Here is a 22,834-nt window from a genome sequence, read left to right as displayed (position 1 = left end):
AATTGCAAGCATCTTAAATCATAAGGCACTATTTGTTTACAGTTTTTTAGATAAGATTGCAGTCATTTTAAGTTGCAGTATATCACTCTGCAGTTGTGCAGTTTGTAGAAATGTTACGACTCTACAGTTGTACAGTTTGAAGAAAATTTCCCACTCTATAGCTGTTCAATTTGTAGAAAAGAAATTTTTGGTTGACTGTATTAAATGTTTTTAAAAGATATCAAAAATATCTCAGTTTTTTATTGTCTTCAAAACCGTTTAAAAAGAACATATAAAACTACAAGAAACTGAAACAGGAAGAGATCTTGGCATTCTTATAATAAATAAGCTAAAATAAGATGGTCAAATGGTAAATGCAGCAAACAGTGTATAATCATTTAGAAAAGATTTTATAAAGAACAACGTAAATAGATTCATATTTAAAAATTTAAAGATATATGAAAACAGATTGGATGTATTTAATCTGGAACTATTGGAAAAATGAAGACCTTGCAGATATCTAATACAAATATACATAATAGTATATGATTGCAACCAAATTTCTTCACATAAACTAATAATTTTTACCGCAAATAGAGCATTACGCTAATAGAGATACGAAAAAAAAAGTAGAAATCATAACTTTAGATTTGAAGAGAATATACTCCAAAATGCAAAACAAAACTTTTTTATAATTCGAATTTGTAATGATTGAAATAGTTCGGAATATGAAACTGTTAAGGCGAAAATCATTTCAAAAACAATGTTGATAAAAGATAAAAGTAAACTTTAACTATTATAAAATAATCTCTCTCTTCATTTTCCATGTAACTTTTACACTTCGGCTTTTATTTAATAATAAAATAATAAAATTACTTGGTTGGCAAGATCAATTATCCACGTAAAATAACTTTTATGAAAACCAAACTGTTTATGAAAAAGAATATTATTTTTATGTGCAGTCTGTTATACACAATCACTCTCGTATCTTGAAAAAAGAGGAAAGAATTGAAATTTTTATGCAGTTTATTTTTAATGAGTCATTGCCGCTTTTATATATTGGATATATTTTTAATAGTTCTAAATGGTCAAAAAAATGCAATTTTTTAAAGAAAGGTTAAACAAAGAAAGTAAAGTTTCAAAAAAGCTTTTTAATAATATCTGAAACTTTACTACGTTAGGGTTTATTTCACTAAAAATTGCCAATATACGTCAACGATAAACCTGACTCATCCATGAAGTAACCTAAATTTTTCAAAAAAAAGACTTGAATATTTTGTTTCCTGCAGGTTATAAAAAAATTACTAAATTTTTTTCTTTTTTTTTTAAACATCTTTTCTTTCACCAAAGCTGCAAGCAACCACTAATTAGAGTTAAATGTTAATGGACGAGAAAAGACGAAGATTGTAGCGCAAGATAACGATTGACTGACGACTTAAAAGATTGCAACTTTTATGAATCACGAAAGCAAGATGAAGAAAGCATTGATGTTCGAGGAAAACACAGAAGGAATAAGAGTTTTTGGAGCACTTAGGAACAGTCACAGATAAAAGGATGAGATTTAATTGAATGACGAGTAACACGAGATTGAATTTTGGTAAATGACACAAGAGACGCTCTTTAGAGCAGTGCCTATTATAGTATTTGTAGAAAAGAGAAAAAGAAGTAACGTTACAACGATGTGATAATGGTTGGAGGTTGGCTGCAAGAGCAGGTCCAACTATGTTTACAATGCGTTTTTGCACCTTGTCTAAAAGAGAAAGGGCATCATTAGAAGATCCGCCCCAGATATGGCAACAGTATTCCATACAAGGCCGAACTTGAAATTTATAGAAATAGAGAAAAGAATCCGTAGTAAGAAAGTGTCGAGCTCGATAAAGAGATGCAACCTTAGCAGATGTTAATTTTGCAACGAATTTGATATATGGTTTCCAAGAAAGATTGGAAGTAAGAGTTAATCCTAGAAGATGAAGAGTAGATGACTCACCGAGTACATTACTATTCATAAATATAGAAAGATCTAAACTATTGCGATAACAATTGGCTGAAAAAAATTGGGTTTTATCTGAATTAAAGTTCACCAGCCACTGTGAGCCTCATGCTGTAGCTGAAGTGAGATCCTTTTCGAGCTCAAATGCCTTCTCTAAGCAATCAGAGAGTGTTGACTTTTTATCATGTCAAGAATAAATGGCAGTATCACCAGCGAACAATGCCACCTTAGATGTGAGAATTTCTGGAAGATCGTTAATGTAAATTAAAAGAGTATAAGGCCAAGGATTGAACATTGACGAACCCCTGAAGTTACAGAATATGAATAAGAGTGCTGTTAATCGAGGACAACTTTTATACTACGATTGGAAAGGAAGGACTCAATAATCTTAAAGACGTTTCCAGATAAACTGTAAAAAGAAAGCTTATGGAGAAAACCAGCATGCTGAACTTTATCAAAAGCTTTAGAAATATCAAGAGCGATAACCAGAGCCGTATTTAGCTTTATTTGGTCTTTGAGATAGCTAACTTCCAGCTTTGGTGTTAGACAAAACCTTTTTTACAATGGTTTCTAGCAGTAATACACAGACGTCTGTTTTCTGGAGAATTTTTTTGCTAATAGGTATGGAAGTAACGGTTTCGATTGGAAATTGCAGCAGCACAATGTGAGGAAAATCATGGAGAAGAGTGAGGCTTGACCTGGAATCGTCGAAAGGGAATAAAAGATTCTTATGTTTTGTAAGAAGTTATGTAAGAAGCAAATTTTTCAGCAGGAACACAAAAGATTTCTACCCAAGGGCCATCACGAAGAAAATCACGGATAGAGTCCCAGTCAGCTTTAAGGTAGTTGTAAGAGATACGATAATAAGGGGATTCAGATGATGAAAAAGAATAAGATAATACTTTTAGAGAGATCAAACTGTGATCAGAAGCACCTAAGGGTGAATGTGGAGAAACTGAGCACTGACTAGGATCAGAAACAAGACATAGGTCGAGTAAAAAAGGTAAATGGTTCGGTTTGTCTGGAAAGCGAGTCGGAAAATTGACTATTTAATTTAGAAATTGAGAAAGGCAAAAGTTAAGAGCCTTAACGTCAGCAAAGTAACTGACAGCAAAGTAACTGAGCAATGCTATTTAGTGTGATGAGCAATTGAGTCATCAACAACAACAATATTGGCTGATGGATAAAGAGAGAGGGCTTGGTCAATTTGATCAGAAATAACATCAAAAAGAATGTAGTCTTGAAATGAAGGAGTGCGATATAGAACAAAGAGAATAGCGATAGAGTGAAATGGTGCTAAACGAAAGCACATAAAAGAATAGACCGTGGTTTCAAACCTAGTTTCCCGACAAATGAGTAAATTCTTACTAATGTAAATGCCCAGGCCAAGTATATGACAATTAAAGTCTTTACAAATTAAAGTAAGATAACCATCAACACTAAGATCACAAGATGAGACAGCCGAACTCAAATTATTCTCACAAAGAGCAAGTAGGTCTTGTAAACTTTGCAAGAGATAAGACTCAACAGAATAAAAATTACTTCGAAGACTACGAATATTAGTGAGTGAAAGGTTTAGAGAATTTGGTGATGACGATGGTTTTTTGTGTTTTATAGTTTTCGGTACTTTATTTATTTTTAAATTTGTTAAAGAACTTGACTTCAAAGTATAGATAGTATTCAGTACACTGTTTAATAGCCCAAGCGATTGTCTCATTACTATTAATAAACCCTAAGCCGTAAAAAAGGGCTTTTAAATGTGGTCTTGACAATGCATACTAATAATACAAACTGGAACACCATCCATGCGCAACATGGCACTGTTAATACTTTGATATTTGACAGAATCAACCTATCTGAGAGCTACTACAGAGTTCAGGAAACCTGATTACCAGTCGGCCTCAGAACCATAAAACTGAGTTTTAGAACTGTACCCTCATTAGGAGATAATAGAATGAGTTGTTTAGTCATAAAAACAGAGACACATGCAAATCCCATGCATTGAAGATCCAGCATTCAACATCCTAAACTGAAAACAATGTATTAAATGTATTATTACTGTTTACCTCTTAAGTCTTTGCCTAGGATGTATTTAACATCTGCCCAAGTATTTTTATCAAGACACCATCTCTATATAAGTATTTTTATCAAGACACCATCTCTAGCTTTTACTCAACCAAGACAAGGGGTATTTTAAGTCAGAGTTGGCTTCTCCTAGCCTTATTTGCAAAAAATACATTTCTTTTTTTTATGTGTGAATGAACCTGTTGTTTTCTTCCAAATTTAATGCTGTGCATCAAACTTTTAATCAATCAAACACTTTCTCATTATTTATTGGTCCTACCCTTTTAAATATTTTTCAAAAAAAGATTTAAATGTTTTATTTCTCGCAGGTTATAAAAAATGGTTCTTGACTTTTGCATCATTTATTGGTTCTACTCTTTTTTAAAAAAGGCTGCGTTTAAAAGATCTCTTTGGAACAGATCAGGAAAGAATTTTAAAATACTAAAATAAATGATTGAATAATAATGAACCAAAAAAAGTCAATGACACTACACATTTCTCTTTTAATGTAATTTTGTTTATTTCTTTTTGAAAAACTGTATTTTTAAATATTATTATTAATCTTTAAAATATATTTCAACATGTGTATTTAAAATATATTTCAACATGTGTATTTAAAATATATTTCAACATGTGTATTTAAATTATATTTAAACAGATTTAACATTTTTATTATGTACTTTATTACTTTTTATTATATAACCTGACAAAATGGTATGTAAGCTTGTTGTTAAGCTTGTTGGTAGACAGTTTATAACTTCTTCTTGTTTATTGTAGTTATTAATAAACAGTACAAAAAAAAGAAAAAAAGACATCAATCCTAGCTACTCAATCCTAGCGACTAAAATTATAAGATTTTAGTAGCTAGGGTTGAACTTTTACCGACTATTTAAATTTACTGGTAAATTGATAAAAAAAAAAAAAAAAAAGCATAAGCTACCGGTAAATATCAGTAAAATCGGTAAAAAAAATTTAAAAAAATCATAGAAATTTATATTAAATTTTTTTTTTTAATATAAAATCTTTATAAAAGTTAGGTCTATTAACTTATTGATAATTGTTGAATTGATAAAAAATCGTCATTCATATTGGATCGTCACAAATTATTCAGCAGCAGAATAGAATAGCTTAAACTAAATACTTGTTGGAGAGTCCAGCATTGAAAAAAAGTTCAAGATCAGCAGTTTTTGTTCCAGTAGCTTTATAGACCAACATTATTTTTTAAATGACTTTGAATTCGTCGAATGCTGAATTGTTTTCACAAGTTCATCCTTAAGTAAAAGTAAATTTTCGTCATTATTTTTTTGAGCCACATATTTCTCATAAGTCATCTGGATTCATTAGAAAAAGCCTAGGCAGCAAATTTTAGGCAGTCTTTTAAAGTACAGACTTAAAAATACTGCCAAAAGTACAAAAATGCCATCTCGGTAATACAAAACTACAGAGGCGGCATTTTGGAAAATTCATGTTCTTCAATGTTGAATAAACATTTTGTATTGAAAAGGCTGTACACGATTACATGATTGCTCTGTCTTCTCTCTTCAAAATGTCTCAAAATCACACTATTAATTGCAATGCAAAGAGTTGAATCTCATTTTTCAATCAATTTTCAACATCAATCAAGTTTTTTGCGAACATGTTTCACTCTGTTTGCAAAAAACTTGAAAATTCCTCAGTTTTTAAAAGAGTTGCAATTTTCGGTAAAGCTTAACCCTAAAAAATATCCATTGTTTTGGAAAAGTGCGTAAAATCCATTAAACCCGCAGTTATATTGTGATTCAAATTACCCTAATTAATTTGAACTTATTCCATTAATCACTCTAATCAATGTATATAATCATTAAATTTTAAATAGTTTTCTTTTATTATTTCTTTTAGCTTTTTGTGCGTGAAAAAAAAAAAAATTTTCCTTATTTTACCTTAGCAAGACCAAAAAAAATTTTTGAAAACGCAAATTCGTATTTTTTTGCGATATATATCGCAAAAAAAAGATTATTTTATACCGCAAAAAAAAGATACTATAATTTTTTTTTAAGCTGACGTGTTATCCTTATAGCCATATAGTTTAAAGATATTTTAAAAAAATTGAAAAACGTCCTTCAAATAACGCTGTTGCAGCTTAACCTTTTTGCAACAAGCCCAGGTCTTCCCTACTGAATAACACGCGTAATTCAGTTTATGTCTTTAATTATCTTGCACTTGCCTCAGAAACGTAAGATCTGTGGTTCAAACTCCACCTCTGGGCAAGTTTTACGACATCGGATCTGTGGTTCAAACTCCACCTCTGGGCAAGTTTTACGACATCGGTTGAGAAGGAGGCGTGAACTTCCTAATAAATACTTTTCCGCGGTGTTCTGTGATAAGACCGTGAGGAATCCTCCATAAATTAAGTAACGCAAAATTAAACTTCTAGACAAAATTATCTCCTACTTATATTTTTTAAATAATTTTTGCGTTACATAATTTATGGACGATCCCTAAGGACCTCTTGGGGCACCTAAAAAAAAAAAATATATATATATAACGATTTTATGAAACAAAAACCAATCGCAAATAAGAACAACAGAAAGCCACGCCAAAAATTTAAAAACTTTTTAGAAGAAAAAAAAGTAAAAAGACAATTTTTGTAGATAATTTCATGATCTATAATTTTGGTTTGATTTAATTTTAGGATAAAACTTACCATTTACCGGAAAAACAGAATGTTTTTCCGGAAAATGGTAAGTTTTATCGGTGGGGAGTTTCAATAATTTATTTTTAGTAATGTCCCCTAATAATGTCTGTAAAATTCAGCTCTATGCAAATTGTAAGCCTTACCACGACTTATTTACCGACTATTTTACCGGACTAACAGGATATAACCAGGGCCAGCGCTATGTTATTTGACGTCCTAGGCAAAAAATTCAAACAATATACCCAATCCCTCCCGCTCATATATTACTACTCTGCAACATTTTAAAAGTGTAATTTAGAAAAAAAATATTTTAATTTGAAAGTGCGAAAACGTAAATATTCATTTTATTTAAAATGGCATAAACATTATAGAATGGTGGACATATTTAAGTATTTAATATTTATTTTTGACGATTTAAGGTTTCAGCCACTCACCTTTTATTTACAAGATTAGAAATATTTGAGACGGGAAAAAGCGGGATTTTATAGAATATAGGTAACAATTAAAAGAATAAATGAAAACTATTTTTAATATTTAATCGCACCAAAATAATAATAATTAACTTAGCTTATTACAAGAAATAATAATGAGTAATAATCTAGAATTAAGAGTAAAAATTGAAAACTTGGAATATAATATAGTTACAAAGAATAAAAAAACTTGATTCTAATTTGACGGTTAAATTATGAGAGAATTTGAATTTCAGAAACTAGAAAGTTCATTTATATTTTTCATTTAGAAAGTTCATTTATATTTTGAAAGTATGTAATAACAAAAATAAAAGCATTGATAATCCCACCAGTCTTTCTTGTGACATCGTCGACCTTAAATAGTTTTTAATTATTTTTAAATTCGAAAAACTTTGCCCGCCACGTGCACGGACACTGGAAGTCTTAATAAAGTTCTTAAAGAAATACATATATTTGGTAGACAGTCAATTAAACGTTGTTCAACGATAAAAGTTAGTATTTCATGTGGTGTCATTTGTTGCGGGAGTCTTCCAGAAAGTACTTTATATTCATTACAAAGATCCGCTGCAATAATATCCTTTTGAGAACCATAAGTTAAATTTTCTTCTAGATTTTTACAATTTTTCAATATATCTGCTGAAGATTTTGAACTTATAGAAAAAATAGCATATAGGAAACCAAATATATTATTAGGGGGCAACACTGATTTATGACCCCCCTTTCCCCCTTGTACGAACCTGTACGCTTTTGAAACCCCCTCCTCCCCTCCGCAAACGTACGCATTATTTTTTTTTTCAAAATTAACTCGATTTCTTTTTTCTCTCTTAATTATTTATAAACAAATTAAAAAAAAAATTGTTGTTGAAGTCAGAAATAAAAGTACAATTCTGATTTGTTACACGTGAAATTAATGTTTAAAGGTGGTACCCTACTAAAAAGCGCTTTTTCAGTGTAAAATTGAAATAAAACCTAATATTAATATTTTTCTGAGAAGAAATTTATAAAAAATAATATTTAAAATGAAATTTTTTTTTAAACTTTTTTGACATCCATAATGGCAGATAAACTGCCTAAAAAATGCCTAAAATTGAATAACTTTGTGACGTAATTTCTTCCGTTATATAAATTTTCTCTGGTTTAAACTTTGTAGAATGATGCATTATTATGTTTTATTCCGGCTGAAGATGGATCTTTAATTTAAGGACTTATTTTAAATTTTTTACAAATTATTGAAAACATGCTTGAATTCTAAGTAGTTTCACTTAAAATATGAACTAAATTTTTTATTTAAAGATATTGAATATGAATTTTAAAAATTCCATCTGTTAACCGAATTTATTAAGTATACTGAGTATACCCAGAAAATTTCATGCAAAAATCATTAGCCAATGCAAAGATATTAAGTTTCAAAGTTACCATAGTATTACAAAAATCAAAATTTGTAAAAAACACATTTAAAGTTTTTTAAGTAAAATCTTGTTTAATGTCCACCAGAAACATGACTGATTAGTTTCATTTGACTTTAGTTTATCACTGAACCATTTGGCTACTGATCTTAACTTTTTTCTTTGCTTTATACACTCTTTTGTAGACTTTCGCTTCATTTGGTTCAAACGAGAATTGTCAAACTGAATAGATGTCATCACTGTTATATACCCAGTCAAATTGAACTCTTTTCACGAGGACAAAACTGATGTCGCTCATCTTGGTTTGGAATATTTGTAGAGTGGAAAAGAATGGCAAATATAGACTTCTTCATAGCATAAATATTAACAATGTTCCTTCTAATAGCAATGCCATAGTAGTTCTACATCGAATTTAATATCTTATCTGACAGTTTATTTCTAGCAGACAATGGTGCTTTAGTGCCACTGTATAATTTTACTAAACTTCGTTTTCAACAATGTGCTTTTAAAGTTTAGCTTAACTCTTTTATTTTTTATACAACAAATGTGCTTTTAAAGCACACTTTACAACAAATGTGCTTTTAAAGTATAGCTCAACAGTTTACGAATATAAAAAAGAAGCCTAGCATAGCTTAAGCATAGATTTTAGGGCTTAAATTATGGTCTTTTTTGTGTTGCTAAGGCGTTGCTAAGGTCAATAATTTTTATCAACTCTGGTAAAATGCATTTTTTAAATGTTTAATGTAATTAAAAAATACAAGATGGTTATATCAAATGAAAAAGGATAAAATTTGAAAAAAAATGAGTCCATAAACTAAATTTTGACATTTTACTTCAAAATCAGTATTTTTTAATAGTCTACTACCTTAAGAAAAAATAAAATCAAGTTTTGGAGAGATAGTCAAACCGCGTACGTACTCACTGTCTTTAACACCTGCCCCCTTCCTCCCCATTGTACGTGTTCATACGCTTTTGGAAGACGTTCCAAAATTACGTTCTTATTTTGTAATATTTTATTCGAAATATTAACTTCAAAAAGAATGACGTACCATGAAACAAGGGCTACCATGAACTTGAATTTTCAAATAGAATCTGCAAGTTTTTTAGCCTCATTTTGTAAGAATTTCCTACTGATGTAGTTTGTAATCTTGGATTCTCAAATATTTGCATTAAAGCATCGTAAATTTTTCCGAGATTGTATCGTAATGGTTTTAAAGCATCAATGCGGCTTTCCCATCTTGTATCATTTAATGACTTGACAGTAAAATCTGGAAAATAGCTACGAAAAACTTGCCAACGAGAAGGTGATCCCGAAAAATAATTATAAATCTATTGCTCCACACCGAAAAAACTTACTGTATCTAAGTTACACTTGCATGCATCATTCACAACTAAATTTAGTAAATGTGCGCTGCATGGAATAAAAAACGCTCGATGATTTATATCCAAAAAAAAATTTTGTACCCATTCTCCTTACCCTTCATGTTGCTTCCGTTATTGTATCCTTGTCCACGGAGATTTTCAATTGGTAAATTAAAACTTTCCAGTTGTTCAATTAATGTTTTTGTCAAAAAAGCACCTGTAGATTTCTCCACAGGTATGAATCCTAAGAAATGTTCATTATTTTTAACTAAATCCCCATCATGTTATGTTGGTGATTCTAAATCAACAAAACGAATTATTACTGTCATTTGTTCTGTATGGCTATTATCTGGGGTGCAGTCTAAATTATAGAATAATATTTAGCAAATTTTACTTAATGGGTCAAGTAAAGCGAGATACTTAACAAATTTAAAAAATAACCATTGGCGTTATTCTAAAGCTTTTCATTTGTTCCACGAAACGCTAGCCAGTACTCTGACTAAAGCAATTTTTTTTTGATTTTATTTAGGTGCCCTAAGAAGTCCTTACGGTCTTTTCACAGAGCACCTCGGTTGAGTATTATATTTGAAGTTTACGCCTCCTTCCTAACCGATGTCGCAAAACTTGCTCATAGGTGAGGTTTGAACCAAGGATCCTTTGTTTCTGAGGCAAGTGCGCTAAATCTTTTTAAAATTTGTTGCCAATATTGTTCTTTTTTTTTAATTTTTTGTTGGTTAATATGATCAATGGTTTTTTCTGTCGTTAAACGTATATCAAGTTCTTTCCACTTTTGAAAATTAACGAGATGTAAATTACTTTTTTCATGAGAAGAAAGAAGTGCTCCAATATTCTTTCAATCGTTTAAATCTGAACCTTCTAAAGCCGACAAATTACTTTTGCTTTTACCAAATAATTTACAACATAAACAAAAAACTACATTTTTTGAAACTGAATATATAAGCCAAGAACGAGAGACTTCTTCTCCATTTGGTAATTTTGGTCCGCTTGCAATTGAATGATGAAAATTTTCTTTTTTGTTTATCTCGATCTTGTGGAAAGTTATACTTTTCAATTTGTTGCAGTCTATTTTGTATAACGAATTGCCAAAAATTGTCACTAAAATGAGTAGGCCAATTTGCAAGATCACTGTAATCTGCAGATGATGTAAACAAACTTCTATGTAAACAAAAACACGCCATTAGGATTATTACAAATGAAAATCGCTTCTCTCATTCAAAAATACTTTTTAGTAAACTTATTATTCTAAATGTTTATAATTTAAATCTCTATCATGTTCTTATATTTATGTTTAAACTTGATAAAAAAATGGCACCATATTTATTCAACTCTTTATTTAAAAAAATAAATCACATATACAGCACAAGATTTTCAAATAATAACTATACTCAATCCAAAACCTACTATTCTGCCACTAAATACTCAATCACAAACCGAGGACCTAAACTCTGGAATACACTTTTAAATAATGATCTTAAACCACTTTCTTCGCTTAATCAATTTAAAACTAAACTTAAGCAAAATCTTTTACTAAACGACAATGAACTAAATTTCTTCTGAAGCGTTTAAAATGAGAGTACTATTATTAATGATTTAGTATTAATAATTGTTTATTACTAAGATTGTCTATTCTAATACATAAATATGATAAATAATCTTGTCTCTAGTCTTGTTTCTGTTTATTTTTTTTTTGTTTTGTCTTTTTTTGTTTTTTTTGTTTTTGTTTGTTTGTTTGTTTGTTTTTTCTTCTTCATTGTTGGTCTTTTTAGTAAGTAAAGTAAACTTAAGCGTTAATAAAAAAAAATAATTTATAGCATATGTAACTTTTACGGTTTTTATTAGCATTGTAATTTACGGTATATTTATTACGGGGCTTAGTGATAAGGCAATTATAGTCTTCTTTTTGCCCCTGTCATATATTGTTTTTTATTCATGAACATTGTTATTGTAAATACTATTAACGACGAAATATATAATTAAAAAAAAAAAAAAAATGATAATAAGCTAATTTGGATTTCAGTTTCAATTTGCCTTGAAACATTAACAGCAGGAGTTGCGTCAGGTAGATAAATTTGGTTTTCATTAACATTTACAATTTCATTTTGTTTAAAAATTAAATTGTAAATGTTAATGACATTAACATTTACAAAAATTAAATTGTAAATGTTAATTCACTTAAAATATTAGCATTATTAACTGTTTCATCGTCAACTATAATTTTAGATTTTTTACTCACACCGCTATCGCCTCCAGTAGCAGAATCAGTACCTGTAGAATGTGTTTCTGCACGAAAATATTTCAAAATAGCTCCTCTTTGACTTACTTTATTTTTCTTTACTGATAGTTTCTTTTTTTCTCAGACATAGTTAAAAAACATAAAAAATGTGTAATATTTACTTATTCCTTGCTAGCCTAAAATAGTAGAATTGAAGTAATAAATCATTGAGAATATACTTATTATAAATAAAATATAATAGTCGAGCACTAAACAGTTAACTCTTCCGCTACAGCCGTTTTAACAAAAATCTCATCGCACATTTTTTTGAATAACATTTGGATGACATAACATTGACAACTAATTAAAATTCGAATAGTATATCTTTTTAAAAGCGTAACAAACTATATATCAATAGAAAGCTAAACAAAAGAGCTTTTTAATTAAATCGGGTTGCTAGGTGTCCGGCTTGTAGGAAGGAGAACACAGTAAAAAAATTTATTTTTACAGGTTTGGCGCTGTATTCTCCTCCGTAAAAACTGGACATCTGGCAACCCGATAATTAAATAAGTTTTTAACACGCATAATTGAACAGAACTTTTAGAACTGCAAAGTATCTAAACCATTGTTTTTATAAATAGTAACTAAAACCATAAAGTCCAAAACAAAGTTCATTTAATGTATAAAATAGAATCAATCATTAAATACTAGTTGTACCCTTTTTCAAGGGTACAAGAGTATATAGTCGGCAACTGGACTATTAAAACATTTATTAAATTTTGACACTAAAATAATTTTTTTTATTACAATAACAATATATTGTTATTGTAATATTGAAAACACAACTAAAGTTGTTTATACTCTCTCATTTTATTAATATAAACACAGACGAGAGACCAGAAGCAGGAGACACCATCTAATAACATAACAATACTACATGTTGCCTTCGCCTATTGCCTGCGAGTGCTACGCTAATTTGCCTTGCACTTTATGCTCAATTACTGGATATGGAAAATTTCTCATCGTTATATATAATATATATTATAAAACTATAATTTTACTTGAGCTAGATTTTTATATTTTATAGGCAGTTGCCTAGTTTAACAAGTGCCTAGCGCCGGCCCTGGATATAATATATCTGAATTTATCAATTTTTAATTCCTCTGAAGCCTAAATTAAACTTGTTTTAGCGCTCTCGTTCGTAGAGAATTTAAAAATATCTTAAACAATTTATTATAAATATCATTATTATTAACGTATAGACTTTTTTAATAATTATAACTATCAATATTATGACTGCATAAGCTAGTACTATTATTTATAATAATAATTGTTACGTATTATCAGAGCCGTGCTAGGCTACCCTCCCCCTTCCCCAGGTTTAAAACGGGGGGAGGGAGAGGCCGCAAACCCATTAGGGATTGTCCGTAAATTACCCAACGCTAAATTTATTTAAAAAGCAGAAGTAGATCTTGAGCTCTTTTACGTAAATTACGTATTAGTCTTAATGCGCTAATATAATTTTTTATGTAATTCAAAGCTCTGCGGTGGAAAACTTTTGATCTCTTTTGTTTTGTTATTAGTGAATTTAGCTCTGCGTAATTTATGGACGATCCCTTAGTCCATAAATTACGTCACGCGGTTTTTGACATGATTTAAAACTAAAAAAACATGATTTAAAACTAAAAAAATAAATGTCGCGTCACAAAATCGAGACCACTGCCCCTCCCCCTCGTAACAAACCGTCACAAAATTGCTCCCCCTCCCCCCTAAAATGTGACGTAATTTATGGACTATCCCTTAACCACGGTACTGTTTATTATTTGTTTTATTAACTACACTTTCTACCGTTTTTGAAAATAAATTAGTTTAGGCCACTTAATATATTAGGATTACCCTTCCAAAAATTAAATTAAAAAGCTCTAAAATTTCAATCTTGAGATGCGTTGAAGTTATGACTGAGTTTTGATTTAAAAAAATTAATTCCTGATGCTATAGCTGCAGCCTAAATTACAAGAACAAAGAACTAAATATCTTCAGAAATAATGTCATTTACTAACTTTACAACACTACCTGATTTTCAAATTATTTATTTGTCAAACTAGCACATGCTAGATGTTAATGTAAAGTATAATTTATTATGTCAATAAAAAAATTGAATTAGTGTTAAAATATTCCTGTTATTACTGTTAAAATCTACTGTTAAAATCTAGAGTATAATCATTTTGGATTAAAAAATTGAAAAAAATAATTTTTTATAATTTTACATTTATAAAACACATTTTATGCTGCTGAATTTCATAATATAATTTCGTTAATTTTAATGGTTATCAGACAAAGAATATTATGAAATCAGTGTTATGAAATTCAGCAGGAATAAAATGTATTTAATAAATGTAAAATTATAAAAAAATTATTTTTTTCAATTTTTTATTCCAAAATGGTTATCAGACAAATAACAGTCATAGCATGAAAATCTATGACTATTATTTGTCTTTTGTTCCTTGTGTAGAACTGTAGAAGGAGAAAAAAAAGATAAATTGATTGTAATTAAATTTTAAATAAATCAGTTAAGTTGCAAAAATGACTCATAAATACATGTTTTAAAAAAACTATAAAAACTTTAGTGTTTTTCAACTTTGGATTGTGCCTGTAACAAATTAGAATTTAAAAAAATTTTCATATGGGGTGTGAAAAACTTAATATATATATATATATATATATATATATATATATATATATATGTATGTATATATTTATACGTTTATATATATATATATATACATATATATATATATATATAAATATATATATATATATATATATATATATATATATATATATATATATATATATATATATATATATATATATATATATATATGTATATATTTATATATGTATATGTGTGTGTGTACACTTGTAAACATATTTTTTTAATTAGTAACTTTATAGTTAAAGCTTATCACTGCATCATCGCTAATGGCAATTTTTACTGCTATAAAGATCCAAAAAGTAAAAAGCCAAAGTTATGCATTCTTATGAGCCAATCACAGTAAGATAAAATTACAAAATTGATCTTAAAATTATTACAAATTTATTATCATAACTTTTAATAACTTGTGTTTTCTGACAGACTTTCTTTAGAAGATGATGTCAAGTTTATAATTGATGTATCAAAGAAAAACAAAGGATATAAGTTTGTTACTGCTAACCAGCAAGATAGAGAAGTAACTAATTATTTTTATTTAATTATTAATTATTAAATATAATAAATTAATTATTTATTTAACAATATAAAATCTTAGAAACTTCATCTAAATATGAAATGAAATAAAAATATATATGAGCAAAAAATGTTTTATAACATTTTAATTTGTTAATGATACTTTTTTAAAGGTTTTCATTTGTTTACTAAAAAAGATCCTTTTCAGGTTTTTCATTGATAAAAAAAATTATATAATAAATAGAACACCTCCCATGGTAATCTACCATAACATCTTTATTGAGAGTTTTTTTTAATCATTAAACCTAATACTCTAATTTTAAATTTAATCTTTCACCCTCTGTTTTGATCATTTTGAAACCTTCATATAACTTTCTGCAATACTCTAATTATTAAAATTAGAAAAAACTAAAACGTTTTTAGTTATTTAAGTCAATCACAAAAAAATAAAAATTTTTAAAATAAACTTTAGTACTGAAAAATACAGTTTGAAAAAAAAAATTCAAAATATCAAATGTATAATTAATTGACAATGAAAACTTGGGTTAAAATCTTAATAGATAATTAATAACACATTAAAAATTGAAGTAACTTTAAGTGTGAAGCACCCTCAAAAGCTATGTGTTGTAATCGTTCTAAAAAATTTTTCGATAACTCTCTTTTTTTAAACAAGTTAATATGTTTTAAAATTATTTTTTATAATTGTATTGAAATTAAAATAGTTTTTATGCTTAATGCTAAATGTTTTATTATATTAGTTTATATTCTTTCTATTAACTTTTATCACACAATTATAAAATGAACAAAAACTTTTAATGCCTTTAACTAGTAGCTTCAAAACCATTTTTTTAATAGTTTTTTTCAAGACCATTTTTTTATAATTTGTTTCAAAACTGTTGTTTTTTTTTATAATTTGTTTCGGCAATATGTGTTAGTAATGTTGTTTAAAAATGCATTTTTGTGGTATTGTTTTTTTTTAAGTGCAACTATTAAAAAGGTTTTTTTATTTGAAATTTAAACTTAATTTTTATTGATTACAGCAAGTTGTTAATAATAATAAAGTATGTTGTTATTTTCTATAAACTTAGGTATTATTTTTTTAAATTAAACCAAAAAAAAAAAAAACATTTTTGTAAATGGTATTTAACAGAAGTATATTTAAAGAATAAAAAAATAAAAAATAATAAGAAATATCTAATACAGAGAGTTAACTTACTTTTAATTTAAATTCAAATTTGAAAATTTCAAAATTAAACAAGTTGAAATTTTTGAATGCTGGTCTAAGAATGAATAAATTTAAAAGTAACAATATGGAATATTTAGTAAATTAGTAATAATAGCTGCAACGCAACTTGGTTGTGTGAAATACTTTAATAGGTGATAAGGTGCTATAGTAGCTCTTGGTGCAAATCCAGTAAAGAAATACTTTGATGTAGTAAAAAAAGTAGAAAATCTGTATCTTTCCTTTAACTACATTTTAAGTCTTTGTCAAAGTTCTACATTTATGTCATATACTGAAACTCTTAAAAATTAAATACCTTCAAAAAACTAAAAAAATTTTTTTTTTGGCTAAAAAGGTGCTCCAAGAAGGCCTTACAATTTTTTTTTTTTTTTCATTTTCTTTTTATTTCACCAAAAAAATATGGAAATTTACAATTATAAATTATAAACTTACATGAATAAGGTGTCACTCTTAGAGCTCTAATCTGGTATAAAAAAATATAAAAAATAATAACTATATTGCGATAACTATAAAAGAAAATATAACTAACGATAAAACAATAGTAAAAATAGTTAAAATATAATTATAGTATTTAACATTATGACAGTATGTATGAAAATAAAAATAACAATTGTACCAATAATTATAACAATAATCATTAAGCAATTACTACTACAATTATAAATAATATTATTAAATAAAAATTTCTTTTTTGATTTCTATTGAGAAGAATAAAGTTACTAATAAAATGGTATTTAATAAAAAATTTTTTCATAAATGTTATTGATTGATTTTACATTTCTTACATTTTTTAAAACTAATATTCAATGTACACATGTCTATGCTGTAATGATTGAAATAATTTTAAAGATAAAAATGGTTAAATCAAAGACAGTGAAAAATTAAATCAAAGACAGTGAATATAATCTGTAAATATAGATGAAAGTAATTATATAATATAAAATAAACAAAAAAAGGGAATACTTCAACCATTATGGTTAAAAGCATATGGTTTGATACAACAAAATATTGAAATTGAATACTGATGAGGCAACAAAAACTTCAAAGCTTTCTGAAATAGTGCAAAAAAACCCATAAAGTCAAGAGTAACTAGGATTACCAGCTGTCTAGCTTATATGAAGGAGAACACAGTAAAAAATTTATTTTTACAGGTTTAGCACTGTATTCTCCTCTGCAAAAGCATCTGGCAAGAGTAACAATGAAATATATTATGAACTCTCTCACTTTGAATTTTTCAGCACTATTTTTCTAAAGTCATGTCATCGAAAGGTTTTTTTTACAATAAAAATAGAGATTTAATTAATTACCTTATTCAAATATTTAGTTTACAAATATTTGTACTATATTGTATATACTATTTAACAAAAACACAGAAATTTTAATTAAAAATCTTTAAAGTAAAATGTTAAAGTAATAAAAAACAAATTATTTACTAATAAGTTTAAAAAAAAGTTACGTTGATAAAAGTTCACAAAATTATACCAAAAATAATATTTTAATTTTTTTACTTGTGAATGATGTTTTTGTCTATGTTTTTATTGTAAATAATAACAGGAAGTTTGAGTTCATATTGTGAAGAAGTGCAATTTGAAACAATGCTGGAATATACAAGATATATATGCAGAAGTGGATTAGTTGCTAAACACACAGTTGAATGAACAGATAACAACCCTGATGGTAAAAACTGCTGTTTTATTTAGTCCACATTTCTTGGCAATTTCCTGTTGTGAATATGTTTTCAACTTTAATAATACTTCAACTTTGCTTTGCTTTCTGGGACTAGGGTCAGCAAAATATACCAAATGTTCACTAAAACACATAAATCTACCATAAAAGTTAACAGATTCAAATTCAAATCAATAATTTCAATACTCAGCCACACCCACAGGATGTTGATGATAAAATAAAGCAGTGCTGCTACTTTTTTAGAATCTAAAAAGTGGTATCAACTAATAAAAAAACCTTTTTTTTTCGGTGGTCTTGATATTTTTCACACCACTGTATATTTTGTGTATTTAAAAGTTTTTTTTTTTTTTCAAAGAAATGGAGTCAACAGATGCTTGCAGCTGGTTCAAGTGTCAAAGATAGCAAAGAATCGTTAATAAAATTTCCAAGAGTTTCATCAATACAAAATGAATATGTTTCAAATCCAAAAAAAAAGAATGAAGGTAAAAATTTTATTAATCAAATGAGCTTTTTTTATTATCAAAAAGTAGTAAATGACGGGGGCTGGTATTTGACCTGAGCTAAAGCCGGGTTTATGGCTGGGGCTCTATAAATATTAGTGCATATTGATATGATATATAAAAAAAAAACAATATGCACCAATGTTTATGCAGTGCCGTCCGTAGTACCGGCCTTGGCTACAGTCAAATACCAGTCAAATACGTTTACAATCAAAAAGTGAGTCATCTTATAAAGACAAAATTGCTTTAAGTAACCAAAATTGCTTTAAGTAGTGTATTTATTAAATGTAAATAGAAGCTACAACTGATAAATATTCAACCAAACTAAGCATCCAACTTTCTAACTCTTTCCTTTAAAACTAAGCTTAAATGCTGGTCTTGAATCATAATATGACTTAGGCTTAAAGGTTGGTCTGAGTCATAATATGACTCAATCTTGTATTTAAATCATCGTAGATAGTTGCTCAGTGAATGAAGTGGTAATCAGTATTGGTTAAATCTGAAGAATATAGCCACTGAGGTTATATCTCCCAATCCAATAACTTATCCAAAGTTTTTTTTGTTGACTATTGTCATAGAAAAAAGCTAATTTTGATTTACTCAGTTATTGGTTAAATTTTCTTAAATATTTATAAATTTATGGTATATATAGAGCCATTTGTTAAACTAAAACATTGACAATATTTAAATAAGTCTAGCGATATCTTTCAAGCAAAAAGACAAAGTAGTTAACATTTAAAAAATTGAAAAGAAAAGTAGATGCAAACTTACAATGCTGGGACAGTAGTTCAAGCTATAGCATGCAAGGACAGATACAGTAGAAGGTTAAGACTTTACTGACAAGTAAACTCATTCAATTCTCATTTAACTACAAGTTAAATGAGAATTGAATGAGTTTAGTTGATGGAACTAGAGATGATAGTTCCTTTAAGCAGTGACCATGGTAGTAATTGTAGAAATGAGAAAAATAGAAAGAAAAACATCTCTGCAATAATGGGAGAGAGCTTCGCATTTAGAGCAGGTTTAACTACATTTATGCAATCCAATGCATTTTTGGATCTTGTCTAGAAGAGAAGAGCATTATTAGAGGAACCAGTCCAAATATGACAACAGTATTTCATACAGGAATGAATATGAGATTTGTAGAGATAGAGGAAGGAATCAAGAGAGAATAAATGGAAAGAATGATGAAGAGAAACAAGCCCCAAGCTGTTATAAAAGAGAGACCTGATTCAAGATTGGTTACCTGTTTTGAGCAATCAAAAAGTGAAGACTTTTTGTCAAGACAGGAGTATAAAGGTTAGTAGTCAGCAAATAGAGTCACTTTAGATGTAAGATTGTCAGGCAGATAACTAATGTATAAAAGAAACAATGCAAGATCAAAGGTAGAACCTTGCAGTACCCCAGAAGTTACTAAAAATGAAATGATTTAATAGTCTCAAAAACTTTCCTAGATATACTATATGCAGCAAGCTTATGGAGAAGTACAGCAAGCTAAATCTTATCGAAAGCTTTTGATATGTCAAGAGCAATAACCTTTGCCCCGCAGCATCCGTCTAATGCGTGATACCTTTAAATTGTTGAGAAGTTGGTCGTTGGTTGTCAGTGTACAAGATCGCTAATTTTCTGTCTGTCTTTAAGAGTAGTTCATCATTTTGCATCAAGTTTTGTAGTCTTTATTTTTTAAAGCTTGATGAACTTTTGTGGTGTTGTGTTGTAAGTTTTCAATTATTTTTATGTCATCAACAAGGTAAGTGTCCCAAGTATGGCAAATTCCAGATGTGGTCTAATATATGCAGTATAAAATTTAAAAAAATGCTTAACAAAAAATAAAAGCCTTCTTGTTAAGCATTTGTAAAAATTTGATGCAAATGGCATCATATTGATTTTTGATCAAAAACAAAAAAGTGCAGTGTAACTTTGAAAACTATTATCTTAACTTTACAAGTATTGAACTCAATTATCCAAACTTTAATTACAAAAGTCTTTTTAAGCAATTTGTCTCTCTCCCAATTGTCATTATATATAATGACAAGTGGGAGAGTGAAAAATTTACTAATATATAGTACGATCGTCAAAATTTTAATATTTAAGTAGAAAAGAAAAGAATGAACTTTTATAATAATATATAGGACTACAATTAATCATTTTTATAATACAACAATATATTGTATATTTTTTATTTATATTAAAATGATTCGTTATACTTTAGCATTTTTATATTATTATTTAATTAAGTTATCAAATAAGTATAAAAATAATAATATAAAAATTAATTAGAAAAAAAAAAATGGATTAAGAGAAATTTTTTTGAAATGCAAGCTTTTTTTCTCTACCTTTTTATAGCTGAAAAAACAAATTTTTTAAAGCTGAAAAACCAATTTTTTTATAGCTGAAAAAACAAATTTTTTTATAGCTGAAAAAACAAATTTTTTATAGCTGAAAAAACAAATTTTTTTATAGCTGAAAAAACAAATTTTTATATAGCTGAAAAAACAAATTTTTTTATAGCTGAAAAACCAATTTTTTTATAGCTGAAAAAACAAATTTTTTTATAGCTGAAAAAACCAATTTTTTTATAGCTGAAAAAACAAATTTTTTTATAGCTGAAAAACAAATTTTTTTATAGCTGAAAAACAAATTTTTTTATAGCTGAAAAACAAATTTTTTTATAGCTGAAAAATAAAATTTTTTTATAGCTGAAAAAACAAATTTTTTTATAGCTGAAAAAACAAATTTTTTTATAGCTGAAAAATAAATTTTTTTATAGCTGAAAAACAAATTTTTTTATAGCTGAAAAACAAATTTTTTTATAGCTGAAAAATAAAATTTTTTTATAGCTGAAAAAACAAATTTTTTTATAGCTGAAAAAACCAATTTTTTTATAGCTGAAAAAACAAATTTTTTTATAGCTGAAAAACAAATTTTTTTATAGCTGAAAAACAAATTTTTTTATAGCTGAAAAACAAATTTTTTTATAGCTGAAAAATAAAATTTTTTTATAGCTGAAAAAACCAATTTTTTTATAGCTGAAAAAACAAATTTTTTATAGCTGAAAAAACAAATTTTTTTATAGCTGAAAAAACAAATTTTTATATAGCTGAAAAAACAAATTTTTTTATAGCTGAAAAACCAATTTTTTTATAGCTGAAAAAACAAATTTTTTTATAGCTGAAAAAACAAATTTTTTTATAGCTGAAAAAACCAATTTTTTTATAGCTGAAAAAACAAATTTTTTTATAGCTGAAAAATAAAATTTTTTTATAGCTGAAAAACCAATTTTTTTATAGCTGAAAAAACCAATTTTTTTATAGCTGAAAAAACCAATTTTTTTATAGCTGAAAAAACAAATTTTTTTATAGCTGAAAAATAAAATTTTTTTATAGCTGAAAAACCAATTTTTTTATAGCTGAAAAAACCAATTTTTTTATAGCTGAAAAACAAATTTTTTTATAGCTGAAAAAACAAATTTTTTTATAGCTGAAAAATAAAATTTTTTTATAGCTGAAAAACAAATTTTTTTATAGCTGAAAATCAATTTTTTTATAGCTGAAAAATAAAATTTTTTTATAGCTGAAAAAACAAATTTTTTTATAGCTGAAAAAACCAATTTTTTTATAGCTGAAAAAACAAATTTTTTTATAGCTGAAAAACAAATTTTTTTCTAGCTGAAAAACAAATTTTTTTATAGCTGAAAAAGAAATTTTTTTATAGCTGAAAAATAAAATTTTTTTATAGCTGAAAAAACAAATTTTTTTATAGCTGAAAAAACCAATTTTTTTATAGCTGAAAAAACAAATTTTTTTATAGCTGAAAAACAAATTTTTTTATAGCTGAAAAACAAATTTTTTTATAGCTGAAAAACAAATTTTTTTATAGCTGAAAAAACAAATTTTTTTATAGCTGAAAAAACAACTTTTTTTATAGCTGAAAAAACAAATTTTTTTATAGCTGAAAAACAAATTTTTTTATAGCTGAAAAACAAATTTTTTTATAGCTGA

At 27.2% G+C, this 22,834-nt stretch overlaps 1 protein-coding gene across 1 annotated transcript in view; it reads left to right on the top strand.

Moving 5' to 3' along the window:
• The window catches only part of LOC100200537 (uncharacterized), a 51,361-nt gene that overhangs the window by 6,708 nt on the left and 21,819 nt on the right, over positions 1-22,834 (top strand). The window contains exons 2-4 of the mRNA XM_065792786.1: positions 15,134-15,233; positions 15,315-15,408; positions 18,689-18,815. Coding sequence (XP_065648858.1) covers positions 15,134-15,233; positions 15,315-15,408; positions 18,689-18,815 — 321 coding nt within the window. The remainder of the gene's footprint in view (positions 1-15,133; positions 15,234-15,314; positions 15,409-18,688; positions 18,816-22,834) is intronic.

Source organism: Hydra vulgaris, chromosome 03 (genome assembly GCF_038396675.1).
Source record: "Hydra vulgaris chromosome 03, alternate assembly HydraT2T_AEP".
NCBI classification, from domain to species: domain Eukaryota; kingdom Metazoa; phylum Cnidaria; class Hydrozoa; order Anthoathecata; family Hydridae; genus Hydra; species Hydra vulgaris.
The sequence above is the reverse complement of the archived record's forward strand: the minus strand, read 5'-3'. Positions and strand labels throughout refer to the sequence as shown.